This window comes from Acipenser ruthenus, chromosome 3, assembly GCF_902713425.1.
Source record: "Acipenser ruthenus chromosome 3, fAciRut3.2 maternal haplotype, whole genome shotgun sequence".
Taxonomy (NCBI): domain Eukaryota; kingdom Metazoa; phylum Chordata; class Actinopteri; order Acipenseriformes; family Acipenseridae; genus Acipenser; species Acipenser ruthenus.
Genome location: NC_081191.1, coordinates 50,865,991 through 50,880,873, shown reverse-complemented (window position 1 = coordinate 50,880,873; position 14,883 = coordinate 50,865,991). Strand labels below are relative to the sequence as shown.

Below are 14,883 nucleotides of genomic sequence, written 5' to 3'. Positions count from 1 at the left end.
AATATGCGTGGAATGTGCATGGAATGTGCAGATCTGTGCTGACTGTTTGGCGCATGCAGGGTACTGCAGAAGGGGGCAGCAGCCTCGTAGATCCGCCTGTCAGTCATGGCAGTGACACGGAGAGGTGGGGAAGAGGGTGTGTTGGCTTTCCCTCTCTCTGAGTGGCTGAGAGGCGGGCCTTGGGGGTTTGCTGACCCTATAAGATAACGCTCTGTTGTTTCCTCAGCCTGCCCCTCTAGGCAAGCTGGCAGAAGCTCTGCTGCCGGACCGAGCACGGCCGGAGAAGAACGAGCACAACAAATAATTAATTAAAAAGAAAAAGAAAAGGAATTTTTAGGAGCGGGGAAAAACCTGGGCAGAACCCCGAACAGTACGAGCAGGTTGAGGGAACGGGTGAGCATAGGACGCGACGTGCGGATCGCGACGGTCAGGGTAACGCTGCCGAGTGCAGCACCTTTATTTTGTAGTTTTATTACTGTGTTTTATTTTCTGTTTTTGTTTCGCCTTTTGTTTTCATTATTCTTTTGAGCACTTGTGAGTGCGAGACATTGGACTACCTGTATTGGTATTACTGTGGACCTGACTACCGTTGTCGGTATTCAGGTCACAGACAACAGCACCCTCTGCGGGCTAAAGAGAAAATAACTTCAACTCAAGGAAAATAATAAAACGGCACCAGTGCGGTGTTGCAAATAAACCTTCTTTTTTCTTTTTCTCTCAACTCATATTCTGTACCTTGATCAGTTTAAAAATTACCCTGTTTAATCATGTGAAGAACTGCACTGCCCATTTAAATTAAGGCTTTGAATGACTTTTGCAGATAGCATAAAGTGTTTGCTGGCGTTGGTCCATTCAACAGAGGAGGAGCATTTTCCTAGAAAGTTGTCTTCCCATGTTAAACCCGTTGCACAGCTCAAAAAGGGGGTTAACATTAATCAATCTGGCAGAAATTTCGGATTTCAGTTCACATTGGCAGGCGCAATTTTTCCCCCAAATGGGGTGTAGTTCTGTTTGGTAGTTTTTGTTTTATTGACACATCGAAATAGTATTTTCCCACAGAGTAACATTACAAAACAATTCACCCTTGTGGTTCTCTAAAACTACTAGGTTATTTGAAATGAAAATTACCAGACCTATTTGTGTAACGTGCCTTTTGCTATTTTCATTTTAAAATTTTAACCCGTTTTCTTAAAAAAAAAAAAAGCGCAAAGACTTAAAATCGTATGCGCAACAGTTTTTTGATAAAGGATCAGTGTAGTTCATCATTTTTTCAAGTTTTCAATCTGAAAAGTCAATTAACGCCTCCATCTTGACTGGGACTAGGCATACATCATGAAACGTTCAAGTCCCGCTTGGGGTTAACTGTGGTTGCAAAGGTTTTAAAATCTAGTGCCCGGCTAGCATACCTGTTAGACGGTAAATAAATAGACAATAAATATATGTTTTAAAGTTTTTAATGTTGAAATATTCTTTATTAAAAGTTACAATAGGTTAATAAAAAAAAGTTTCAATAACGTACGCTACGTACATAAATCAGAACGTTTTAATAATAACAATTTTATAACAATGAAGTAATATAATAAAATAAATATACTATTATTTATTTTATTATCTATTATTAACACCATGTAATCACAGTAGCCTACATACTACCCTGTTTACAGAGACGTGGTAAACTCACACAGAGTTTAGAAAAATAACCTAGTAGTCGTACATGAACAAAAGTATTTCATTACCTGTCAAAAACTGTAAGCCTGTTTTATCATTGTTAGATATCCTTGATGTAATTAAGAAATGGAGATGGTTTGACAATGCTAATTACAGATGTAAAGGCAGGTGTAGAGGAAAGAAATAAGCATCGAAAAGTACAAAGCCTACTTATATAAGCATACTTTTTATCCTGGAACAGAGATTGAATTAACAATTATGTGTTGTAGTTTGAATGGAAAAAGAATATGCAAGTCTATACTAGCAATCTCTTAACGATATGATGTTTATACACTTTAAAGGTACAGTTATAAACACGTAATGAAATAGGCCTACTTCTGTGTATGTACAATGAAAAATAATATTACAGTATCATACTTTTGTGTGCTTTCATCTGTTTAGAAAATGCAGTAGTGAATTGAAGAAAAAAAATCACAGTTTTTCAATCTGGAAATCTGGTAACCCTAAATGTAGCCTATATGCATAATGATACAGTAATGTAAACACAGTAGGATTTATGTGATGTATGCATTGTAAAGTAAGCTATATAAAAAACTAATACATTCATAATTAAATCTGTGTTGTAATTTATATAATAGATGTGTGATCTGCACTTTAAAATATATTTATAATAAGATGTGTTCTGTGTGCTATGAAGGGAGTTTAAACAACTTATTTGGGGTAGCAAGTTGCTTTTTTAAAATATTTTTTGTGCTATAAATATACTGATTATGAATTGTATATGTCTGTGTTGTTGTTGTTAGTTTCAAACAGAAATGTCCTAAAAGGTCAATTAAATAAGGACAAGTCTGGTTGAAACAAAGTCATGCAATGTATAAAATGATCTGCAAAATTTTTTTTTTTTTTTGCTTGTTGAAAAATGTTATTTCTTCAAAATATACTGATGCACAAAAGAAACGCAACACTCAGGTCTAATGGATTTAATCAAATATTTTAAACATAGATCTCAAACAAAATCACAGATAGTGTGAACAAAAATACAAATCAAAGAATCATGATAAGTTTTCAGTATGAAACATGACACGCTGTCGAAATGAAAACGTTACAAAGTTAGTATTGGGTATGACCTCCCTGAGCATTAACACAGTCTTGTTGCGTTGATGCATAGACCTGATCAGCCTGTGGATAGACTGCTGTGGGATGTTCCGCCACTCTGCCTGTGCAGCTGCAGCCAGCTGGCAAAGGTTGGCTGGTCACAGTTGTCACATCCTGTGGATGGCACTGGCGATTTGGTCCCACAGATGTTCTATTGGACTCAGGTCAGGAGAAAAAGCTGGCCACGGCAAGACCTCGACATTGATTTCTTGAAGTCGTGCAATTGTAATCTTAGCACTGTGTGAACTTGCATTGTCCTGCTGGAAAATCGACACTTCCAGATTCGCTTGCAGGAACAGAAAAACTGTTGCCTCAAGGACTTTGTCAATGTATCGCTGAGCAGTAAAGTTGCCCTCAATCTGCACCAAAGGCATTCTTGTGTTAAAGGAGATTCCTCCTTTGGCTTGAACAACGCAACTGTCAGCATAACGCTCACCAAGACGTCTCCACACATGTTGTCTTCCGTCAGGTCTGTCAAGGGCAAAACAGCCTTCATCGGTGAATAAAACACTCCACCACTCTCTCTGCCGCCACCTCAGATGTTCTCTGGCCCACAGAAGACAGTGATTTCGTCTCTCAGTTGTCAACATGTTACCCCTGAACGGCCTCCAAGCATGCAAATTATTTTCATTTCTCGTGCTGTAGCCACTGCAGTCTGAAAACGATTACGCAAATGGATCAGTCGGATGTGACGGTCCTTCATTTGCAAGTGAACTGTGACATTCGGGCTTGTACACCAAGTCATCTCCCCATAAGGGAAGCGATGTGGTAACCGCGGATTGGAGGAGAAACAGTTGCACTCGCTAACCAAGGGGGCGTGACTGATGGTACAAAAGGGGACGTGGCTAAACGATCTGTTCCTTTGTTATGGCTAAGAGCGAACCGTTAAAGGAGAACCAAAATTGTACCGTGAGTGTTTGTTTGTTTTGTCGTGTCTAATTATATATTTGTTTGTTTATTAGACACCTAACATGTACCAGGAGCTGTCACTTAAGGCCAGCATCAACCCGGACAACACTTCACAACTGTACACAAATAAATTGCACATTAGCACTCACACTGGACTTCTGATCGTGTGTGTGTCTTTGTGTGTGTGATACTGTGTTTATAATTTCAAGACTGTAACCCATTGTTTGAAACAGTGAAATACACATTCCTGTGCATTGCCTGGGATTATTCTCTGCCATTGCCAGACCGGGATTAAAAAAATAAACCATTGTTTGGATCGTGAACTTTGTCTGTCTTCTGTTTCATAATTACATCACCTCTACACCTGCGCACTGCAAACCACTTTGCCACAGGGCCTTATCGAGCACTATATTCTGCAATTTTGAATACTGACTTTGGATACCATTTTAATTCTGGAAACTGTGTTTTTGTTTTGTTATTTTAAATCTTTTGTTAAATTGCATTGCCGTTTACGTTGTACGCAGCTCTGTGCATGGGTAACACTTTGACTTAATTTTGCTGTTGGGTCGTTGTGACAGAAATACAATGAGTTTTGGTTGTAAATCTCCCTCCCGACCTGTGAGGGCGCTAAGCAGTGAAAGGGGAAGTCTTTGAACGGGCTGGCCTGACAGTTCTTTCCCCGAGCCGGGAAGTCGTCAGTCTGGAAGAAGGTGAGACTCCGTTGCAGGAACATATTGACCCGGAAGGGAAATGACGCAGCAGCTGCAGTGAGTAGAGACAGCTGCACTCGTTTACCAAGGGGTCATGCGTGATAGCATAAAGGGGATGAAGAATGGCAAATCTTTTCCTTCGCTTGGTTCAAAGAGACAAGGAACTGGAAGGACTGGGAGATATCCCTAATAAACTGTGAAAAAAAGTTTGTGAGTGTTTTGTTTGTTTTTGCCGCTCTTAGTAATTGTCTTTTGTTTTTGTGAATTCACTAGACGGCTAACACGTCTACGGAGCTGTCGCCTTGGGCCAGCACTACCCGGAACAACACTGCACCACAGTCACTGTTAAATTGTTATCACCCACCACAAGCACTACTGCACGCACCCGGACTGGTGTCTGTGTATTGTATTACTGTGCAGCAAGTAAACGTGCATTAGTATTTGGTCTGCAAAACATTTTATTATCGTTTCCTTCCGTGTTTTACACATTGGTGTGTATTGCCAGAGGTTTATTGTTTGGTCGCCAGACCAGGAGTTTACAAATAAAAAGAAACCCTTTTCCAAAATGGATTACAGTTTCCTTCTGTGTGATTATTTCTGCACTGCATCACCTCTGCACCTGTTTCAATCAGCAGCCACTTTGCCACAGTCATTAACTTACCAAAACCATACCAAAAACCTGACCTGTGTCATGTTAGAAAGTGGGACGCTGTGAGATTTTGGTACAGGTGCAATCAATTGCGATGTGATGTGTTTTCCTATTGTCAGAGGTACAGGTAGTGGACAAAAAAATGGAAACACCAATGTAAAGTCACTTAATAGGGCGTTGGGCCACTATGGTATCCCGCTCTGTGGCGATCTCGGTGGACCGTTTTTGATGAAACTGGCTGCTTGTGCCCCAGGTTGAAATTTGCTGTCAATTGATCTGCAGTTGCTCGCCTGTTTTGCCTTGCACTTTGAATTAATGCACGGATATCACGATCCTGGAGTATGCGCTTCCGTCCACTGTTGCCCTTTGCTGATGATGTCTTTCCCTCGGAGTTCCATGCCGATATCACCTTAGACACTGTTGCTCGTGAAACATCAGCAAGTTGAGCTGTCTTGGTCACTGAAGGTCCTGCCAAATGCGCCCTAACAATCACCCCTCTTTCAAAGTCACTGAGGTCTCCTCTTGCAGCCATGCTAGCCATAATTATAGGTAACCAGGCCTGTCTAGCATTTTTATACATGACCCTAAGCATGCAGGGATGTTATTTGCTTAATTAAAGCATGAGTCACACCTGTGTATAAGCCCTTGCTTTCAATATACTTGGTGTCCCTCTTTTACTCAGGTGTCATATATATATATATGTTATGGACCGTTGCCAAAATCGGGCAGTTGGCGAAGTGCCCAGCTGTAGTGGGCAGATGCTGAATTAGCTTAGAATTTTATGTCATTTCGGCATCTGCCCTGGCTGGTCAACTGCCTACAGCCAACCGGGCGAAGAAAGATGTTTAACAGATACAGTATAATACAAATAGAGAGTGGATTACCTTTCTTGACTTAAAGCGCACCACCACCAGGCCACCCGTTGCAATGTTTATTTAAATAACTTAAATACTTTCTGACAATGCTATAGCAACCGAACTAAACAAAATATCAGTGCACAGTTTAATTTCACCATGGGTTAGATATAGGGGTTACTGTAAGTGGAGGGGGGGGGGACGGGACGAGTCCAGAATAAAATGCAACAACATTTCACCTGAGGCTGATTAAGCCCTGGGTAAAAGCAGGGGAAGCCCTGCAGTCGGGGCTGCTGAAGGAGAGACAGCCATAGGCAGCCAGGCTGAAGGAGTACAAGCCAGCTGCTGAAGAGACTTGCAGAAGAAGAGGTACTATGTTTGTGTTTTGTTTTTGGCTGGTAAATGGTGGAGCCGTCCCCACGTGTTGCTACAACTGTTTAAATAATGTACCTGTAACTTTTCGTTGTTAACATCCTGACAACTTTTTACACTTATAACTTAAAGTCAGTTTCAAAGCTATTTTCAAAATGGCCGCTCTAGTGCACTGATAATGTACACATTATTGTCAAACAGGTAACACAGCAATAATGATTCATGATGTGGTACTGAACAGAAAAGCCAGAGCACTTGTTGTTATGTTTTTTTTTTGTTTGATTTGTTTTTTAATCGCTCTTCCTGCAGTGATTTAGAGGATTTAGATCTCAAACCCCAGTGCACTACAGTAGCCAAGAGTGATTGTAAAAAGTCTTTATTTTTTAAGTACTGTAGTTGACTCTTTAAATGTATGTCATGCAGCAATAGTGATTAGATTTGTTAGCTGCTGGGTGATAGCTCTTATTAAGCTTTACATTATAAGTCATACTTATCTTTGGCACTATAACTGTGCTTCAAGAGGACACTCATTTGGAGGGCCTTGAATTTCAGTAGATTGGAATCTAGCTTTATTCAAAAATTATTGTCCCATTTCTGGTGTGTTCTTCCTGTGCACAGTGTTTTGCACAATGTACAAGTAAATGGGGACTCATAAGGGAGTTTCTGTTAGAGGCGCAGAGATTAAAGATCTAATATTCATGCCTAAATGAAGCAAGGCAGAGCAGAATAATTTGATTACATAATTAAATATGTTACAACATCCTGCAAAACCATCCCTAATTCTTCCAGTTTTGGTCCCCAGAGGGACAATTGGTAATTTAAGAACTGAACATATTGTAATGGACAAAAAGAAAGGGAAGCAGTGAATGTTATAAACTGAAGCAGTGAGGTTTTTCCAAATGCCCTGAAGTTCAAAGCTTTAAAGTATAACAGATCCTTTCACAAGAACCATTCTTACCATTTTCACATTATAAACATAAAGTAGTCTAATGTCTAATGTCTAAATGTAAATTGATATGAATTTATTTTTAGTATTACTATATATTATATCACTCAGTCATTTATAGTCATGGATGTAGTCAAATATCTACTACAGTAGGAACCTACACAACACCGGTATGTAGCAAACATTTTTTATTTATTTATTTTTTTTATTGCAAAAGGTATTTAATCTGCATATACTATTACTCAAACAGGGGTTTCAATTATGAATGGAATTAAGAAATTAATATGAACTAATGTAAAAATCGGTTAGCAAAACCAAAATTAGCTGTTGCTGTCTTTTAGAAATATATTGAGAATGCCATCTTTAAACTCGTTTATCTTGATACAGTTCAACCACGCGTATACTAAATCTCTAAATCAGTTTACATTTACCAGTTGCAGTGACGTTTCAAAACGACTGCAGAATTTTGCAATAGTTAAAGCCTATTCAACTGGCATGTCTGGTTTTTAAAAAAAAAAAAAAAGCCATATGCTAACCAGATGCCATGTCAGAGATATACTGTACAAACAAAGTGATATTGCTGTTTATTTAGACACGGCAAGACGTGTATATATTTATTTATTACAAATGCAGCATTCAGTTATATTAAACCGTCAATAGTGCTACATTTTGAGTGCGATTTTCAAAACGTTGAATACTTCTTTTAGTGTTTCTAAATTTAGTAAAAATCTAGCGGTAAAAACCTTCAGTATTAAGTTTGCATAAAAATACTGTCTGGTTTTACGTGTGAAAAAATAGTGCAGGATCCCAAATCAACAAAAAACAACGTTACAGTATGTGTTTGTTTTTTTTTTGTTTTGTTTTTTTTGTTTTTTGTTTTAAATGAGACTAGGATTGTATTTTGGGTACTCTTAAATATTAGCCATATGATATCTATTTTTTGGTGATTGTCTGTTTGCATTTAGAAACATAACTGTATGCTACTCCATGAATGTGTTGTGACTGTACTCGTGTTTGGAAGTCTATTTGTTAATTGTTTTACTGAAGAAAGACGTACTTTATTGTTTTGGGATGCTGGGAACCTACAGTGTATAAACCCAATGCAAAACTTTCAAACACTGAATTATTAATAATTGTTAAATCAAAAAACGAAAATGGTTCAAACCTGACATATTAAGTACCGGTAACTATGTTATATCATGGCACCATTCATTATATGGTTTTACAGTTTTCGCCAATAATTCAAAATTGGTTACTAAGTGAATCGCCTACAGGAAACCCAATTAAAAAACTATTAATCAATTTAAATAAAATGAAAATAATACTATTCGCCAGTAAACCAATTCCTCTTATAATGACGAAAAAGTACAAAGCTTAGTTGTAAGTATGGATAACATACTGATCTGACTACTAAGATTTTTCCTATGTAAAAAGCAATGAAGAAGCTGTGCTCTTTGTTGCTAGGAGAGAATTGAAACCCCACCTGGCGTTTCCATTTGTAACCTTGGAGATATTGGACAGACATTTTAGATTAGTTGAAATTTGCTAAGCCAAATTATTATGGTTATAGTCTTATAAAAAATACATTAAAAAAATACTTACTTCAATACCGGTATTCAGTTTCTTCAACAGGTGGCGAAAAAATGCATCAAGCTCTTTCCCTTCAATGTAACCATTATCTAAAAATGTAGTAAATATAGTTAATGGAGACGTAATTACTAACTTTAGAATGTAAATACAGATTCTCTCAAGATACAATCAGTATAACCAATTATTCAAACGAATTACTGAATAATCGAATTTCTTAAAGAAAACACTTCAATTGTTTACATATGTGCTGAATACAATACTATTAAAACGATTATTAAAATACAATTCGTGCATTCTTTTTTTATTATCAGACTGAAAAATTGAAAGAAAATTCTAAACAAGTAATACTTTTCTTTAAATTATGTCATAGAAACTACTTTAAAACGGCTGGAAACTAAACTCAAATAAATGTCAGTCTTACCATCAGCATCAAAGTTTTGCCAGATTTCCAGAAAGCCAGATGCGTCCAGGGTGTCGAAGGTGCTGTCCATGGTGATGATAGCCGAACGTTAGAGCTGACAAAAACACTGAGGTACTAGTGGTTCAAAAAGAGGATAGTTCGTTGGATGTAAGTAGTTATATCTGTGAAAAGAGTTACAAGCCCTGTATAGGATACCAATTCTACACAAGAACTGGTATTAGCAGTGGGGGATTTCTGCTTTGTACTTTAAACAGGATAGCCCCTCCCCCTGGTGATGGGTAGAACGATTTCGTATATCACGCCTGCGTACAGAGCACACACAAATTCACCTTTCTGCGCTGTCTCATTTAGGAGCTGAGAAACACCCTTGCAAAATATATCTAATAATGACATAATGTTGCAGTCTGGGGTGTACCGAAAACTTAAAGTATTATTCTGTAGTCCATACCTGCCAAAATACAAATAAAAATAAAAAGCTCAATGTGCCAAACATCCTAAATTTCCCCAAGCGACAACTTCAAATGAGTTATCAGAAATCATATACAATATACTTGATATTTAGTAATTTATTTAAAAAAAAATAAATAAATAAAAATAGAATCATAAATGCATAGGTATCTTGCTAAGCATACAGGCCTGCAATTATGATGACAACTGAATCAAACAGAAAATATTTTACATCGAAACCTGCATGCTGAATACAATTTGATCAGAACACAATTACTTAATGTATTACTGGAATTTTTTTTCACACTATTCTCAGAGCCGAACGGAATTATTTACCAATGTGCACAGTACATAATTACTATAGAATACAAACAGGATTGAACAAACATTGGAAATGCCTGCCCTAATAGACTATATTCCCTGGGAATCTGTAAGTTTAACTAAATTCAGATCTAGAGACAGAACAGGCCAGGGAAGATTAAAGTCTGCTCCAAATAGTCATTGTGGTCTATTCAATTACTCTAAATGGTGGAGCATCTACATACCGTCATCCCTTAAATCACAAATACACATTTTAATAGATAGACCCACAGTCACTGTCAGTTGTTTGAACCCTGATACACCACGTTATTAGAACATAAGAACATAAGACAGTTTACAAACGAGAGGAGGCCATTCAGTCCATCTTGCTCGTTTGGTTGTCAGTAGCTTATTGATCCCAGAATCTCATCAAGCAGCTTCTGAAGGATCCCAGGGTGTCAGCTTCAACAACATTACTGGGGAGTTGGTTCCAGACCCTCTCAATTCTCTGTGTAAAAAAGTGCCTCCTATTTTCTGTTCTGAATCCCCCTTTATCTAATCTCCATTTGTGACCCCTGGTCCTTGTTTCTTTTTTCAGGTCAAAGAAGTCCCCTGGGTCGACATTGTCTATACCTTTTAGGATTTTGAATGTTTGAATCAGATCGCCGCGTATTCTTTGTTCAAGACTGAATAGATTCAATTCTTTTAGCCTGTCTGCATACGACATGCCTTTTAAACCCGGGATAATTCTGGTTTGTCTTCTTTGCACTCTTTCTAGAGCAACAATATCCTTTTTGTAACGAGGTGACCAGAACTGAACACAATATTCTAGGTGAGGTCTTACTAATGCATTGTAAAGTTTTAACATTACTTCTCTTGATTTAAATTCAACACTTCTCACAATATATCCGAGCATCTTGTTGGCCTTTTTTATAGCTTCCCCACATTGTCTATCAAAATGGGATATTTACAACTGGCATTGTCTAGATCAATTGTGTAGACAATAAAACACTGAGGGCTGACTGGCAACGTAAGACAGGATGTTCTGACATGCAACTTGAGTCATGATTCGGAAGGGCTTTGTAAGAGGGATAGAATAGGCCTGCAGTGATGTTCTGCAGGAAACAAGCACCCGATCTGTGCTACTTATATTAAGACTGCAATCTTACGATACATCTAAAATATTATATTACTATAGCAATGGGTTCTGCTAGGTTATTCAGATATATATATATATATATATATATATATATATATATATATATATATATATATATATAGATGAGAGAGAGAGAGAGAGAGAGAGAGAGAGAGAGAGAGAGAGAGAGAGAGAGAGATTGTAACAAGGTAAAAGAGGGAATATATGATGGTCTCAGGATGAAACGAGCATTATTCCCCACACAGTGAAATATGGTAGCTTGCAATAACAGCAAAAAGGCCACTAGAGGTCATTGGTCGGCTAGAATCTAAAACAACACAGATGTGTAACAAGGTGATTATTAGGTGTAAATATAAGCAATTAAAAAGGCATGTGCTTAACAGGTAGAGAGATAAAAACTGAATTCTGCAGAGTCTTGTACCACTTTCACACACAAATACCACTACTGAGCCGTCTCAGAGACGTTTCAAACATTCTTTAAAATACCCATTCACACAGCACGAAATTGTGCAATCTATGCCGGTGTTCTGACCTTTTTTGCTACCTACCACTTTTGGCTTCCTTCGGGACCTGCACATGCTCTGTGCATGCTCTGTTCTACCTTTACACACTGTGCATGCTCAACACATTTACTATGCCAGAAATAGCTACCTAACCCAACCAAGAGACAAAAAAGATTTCGGTAAGATACTTTCATTTCTGCGACTGTGTGATGCAGAATATACCAGAATGTAACCAACTCCAGTTTGATTGAAACCTGTAAAAATAAATATGTATGCATGTTTTTGAAGTTTCGTGGTGACTGTTTGTGTGGATTGCTGAGAACAGGTGCACATATGCTTGGCAATGACACACTCTGGTATAAGCAAGTTTATTCATTTTAGGCTCTGAATAATATTTAGTTAAATTAAAGGTTAAAATCACTAGATAATATTTTTAAATACCATTTTAGTTTTGAAGATTATATCGGCAATCTGTAGGTTTGGGTAGCCCTGGGCGCTGCCATCTTAGAGGGTGCACGCGATGATGTAAGGCGCACCCAATACAAGTACATGAGGTAACGATAGCTTAGGGTGTATGTTATCTGCAAAGTATGCATTTATTCTGTGAAGGTATTCAGGGTTAACCAAGTTGAAGTAACCCAAATGTTTTAAAATATGGAATTGAAGATTATTTTGCTTATGGCTAAAGTGAACAGTCCAGGGGAGGGGCTAGTGTAGGCAAAGGTATACCAGGGCTGGCTCATTCAAAAGAGAGCAGTGACAGACTCTGGCTGGAAGTCTAGTGAGTAGTTTGCTTAGAGCGGTCTGAAAGTTACAGTGCCCACTGTTTGATATTTGAAATAGTTGGATTTAATTCTAATTTTGTTTTGTTTGTTTATTTGTTTGAACTGTTTTCTTTGGGGTTTTTTTTGGGGGGGGGGGGGGCTGAAAATAAATTTGCATTTGCATTTCAATTGCTTCTCCTGTCTGCTTCCTGAAAAATATCAGCCACTTGACCACACTATCTTACACTTTGTATTAATATTCTAACAAGCACGGCTGGACTGACATCGCCACCTGTTGGCAGATTGTGTGCCGTGCCCGGAGCCGGCCTTCTACAAATATTCTACTGAGCAGCAGAGGATGCTGGGAGTGAGAAATATGCTAGGGGAAAGACTGTAATTATGGTTACATAAGAACATAAGAACATAAGAAAGTTTACAAACGAGAGGAGGCCATTCAGCCCATCTTGCTCGTTTGGTTGTTAGTAGCTTATTGATCCCAGAATCTCATCAAGCAGCTTCTTGAAGGATCCCAGGGTGTCAGCTTGAACAACATTACTGGGGAGTTGGTTCCAGACCCTCACAATTCTCTGTGTAAAAAAGTGCCTCCTATTTTCTGTTCTGAATGCCCCTTTCTCTAATCTCCATTTGTGACTCCTGGTCCTTGTTTCTTTTTTCAGGTCGAAAAAGTCCCCTGGGTCGACATTGTCTATACCTTTTAGGATTTTGAATGCTTGAATCAGATCACCGCATAGTCGTCTTTGTTCAAGACTGAATAGATTCAATTCTTTTAGCCTGTCTGCATACGACATGCCTTTTAAACCCGGGATAATTCTGGTTGCTCTTCTTTGCACTCTTTCTAGAACAGCAATATCCTTTTTGTAACGAGGTGACCAGAAATGAACACAATATTCTAGGTGAGGTCTTACTAATGCATTGTAAAGTTTTAACATTACTTCCCTTGATTTAAATTCAACACTTCTCACAATATATCCGAGCATCTTGTTGGCCTTTGTTATAGCTTCCCCACATTGTCTAGATGGACATTTCTGAGTCAACATAAACTCCTAGGTCTTTTTCATAGTTCCCTTCTTCAATTTCACTATCTCCCATATGATATTTATAATGCACATTTTTATTGCCCGCATGCAATACTTTACACTTTTCTCTATTAAATTTCATTTGTCATGTGTCTGCCCAATTCTGAATGCTGTCTAGATCATTTTGAATGACCTTTGCTGCTTCAACAGTGTTTGCCACTCCTCCTATTTTTGTGTCGTCTGCAAATTTAACGAGTTTGCTTACTATACCAGAATCTAAATCATTAATGTAGATTAGGAATAGCAGAGGACCTAATACTGATCCCTGTGGTACACCACTGGTTACCTCATTCCATTTTGAGGTTTCTCCTCTAATCAGTACTTTCTGTTTTCTACCTGTTAACCACTCCCTAATCCATGTGCATGCATTTCCTTGAATCCCTACTGCGTTCAGTTTGAGAATTAATCTTTTGTGCGGGACTTTGTCAAAAGCTTTCTGGAAATCTAAATAAACCATGTTGTATGCTTTGCAGTTATCCATTTTCAATGTTGCATCCTCAAAAAAGTCAAGTAGGTTAGTTAGACACGATCTCCCTTTCCTAAAACCATGCTGGCTGTCTCCCAGGATATTGTTACCATATAGGTAATTTTCCATTTTGGATCTTATTATAGTTACCATAAGTTTACATATAATAGAAGTCAGGCTTATTGGTCTGTAGTTACCTGGTTCGGTTTTGTCTCCCTTTTTGTGGATCGGTATTACGTTTGCTATTTTCCAGTCTGTCGGTACAACCCCTGTGTCAAGAGACTGTTGCACGATCTTGGTTAGCGGTTTGTAAATAACTTCTTTCATTTCTTTGAATACTATTGGGAGGATCTCATCCCGGCCAGGGGATTTGTTTATTTTAAGAGCTCCTAGTCCCTTTAACACTTCTGCCTCTGTTATGCTAAAATTATTTAAAACTGGATAGGAACGGGTCGACATGTGGGGCATGTTGTCCGTGTCCTCCTTTGTAAAGACCTGTGAAAAGTAATCATTTAATATATTTGCTATTTTTTTTCTTCATCTATGATTTTGCCATGTGTGTCTCTTAGACATTTAACCTCCTCTTTGAATGTTTTCTTGCTGTTATAATATTGGAAAAATATTTTGGAATTGGTTTCAGCCCCCTCAGCAATATTGATTTCTATCTCTCTCTTGGCCTTTCTAACTTCCCTTTTGATTTGTGTTTGCAGTTCCAAGTACTCTTTCTGTGTACTTTGTTTTTGGTCCCTTTTAAATGCTCTGTAAAGTGCCTTTTTTCGCTGAATATTTTTTTTAATTGATCTATTAAACCATTTTGGCCATTTTGTTTTAGATTTAGATTTGTCTACTTTTGGGATGTAATTGTTTTGTGCT

The 14,883-nt window shown here is 38.0% G+C and overlaps 1 protein-coding gene across 1 annotated transcript in view; it reads right to left on the bottom strand.

The window, feature by feature from the left end:
* Nucleotides 1-9,516, bottom strand: part of LOC117394397 (secretagogin-like) — a 68,276-nt gene extending 58,760 nt beyond the window's left edge. The window contains exons 1-2 of the mRNA XM_033992632.3: nucleotides 9,275-9,516; nucleotides 8,866-8,942 (exon numbers count right to left, since the gene is read on the bottom strand). Of these exons, the coding sequence (XP_033848523.1) occupies nucleotides 8,866-8,942; nucleotides 9,275-9,344 (147 nt within the window). The 5' untranslated portion in view covers nucleotides 9,345-9,516. The remainder of the gene's footprint in view (nucleotides 1-8,865; nucleotides 8,943-9,274) is intronic.
* Between the last annotated feature and the right edge of the window lie 5,367 nt (nucleotides 9,517-14,883).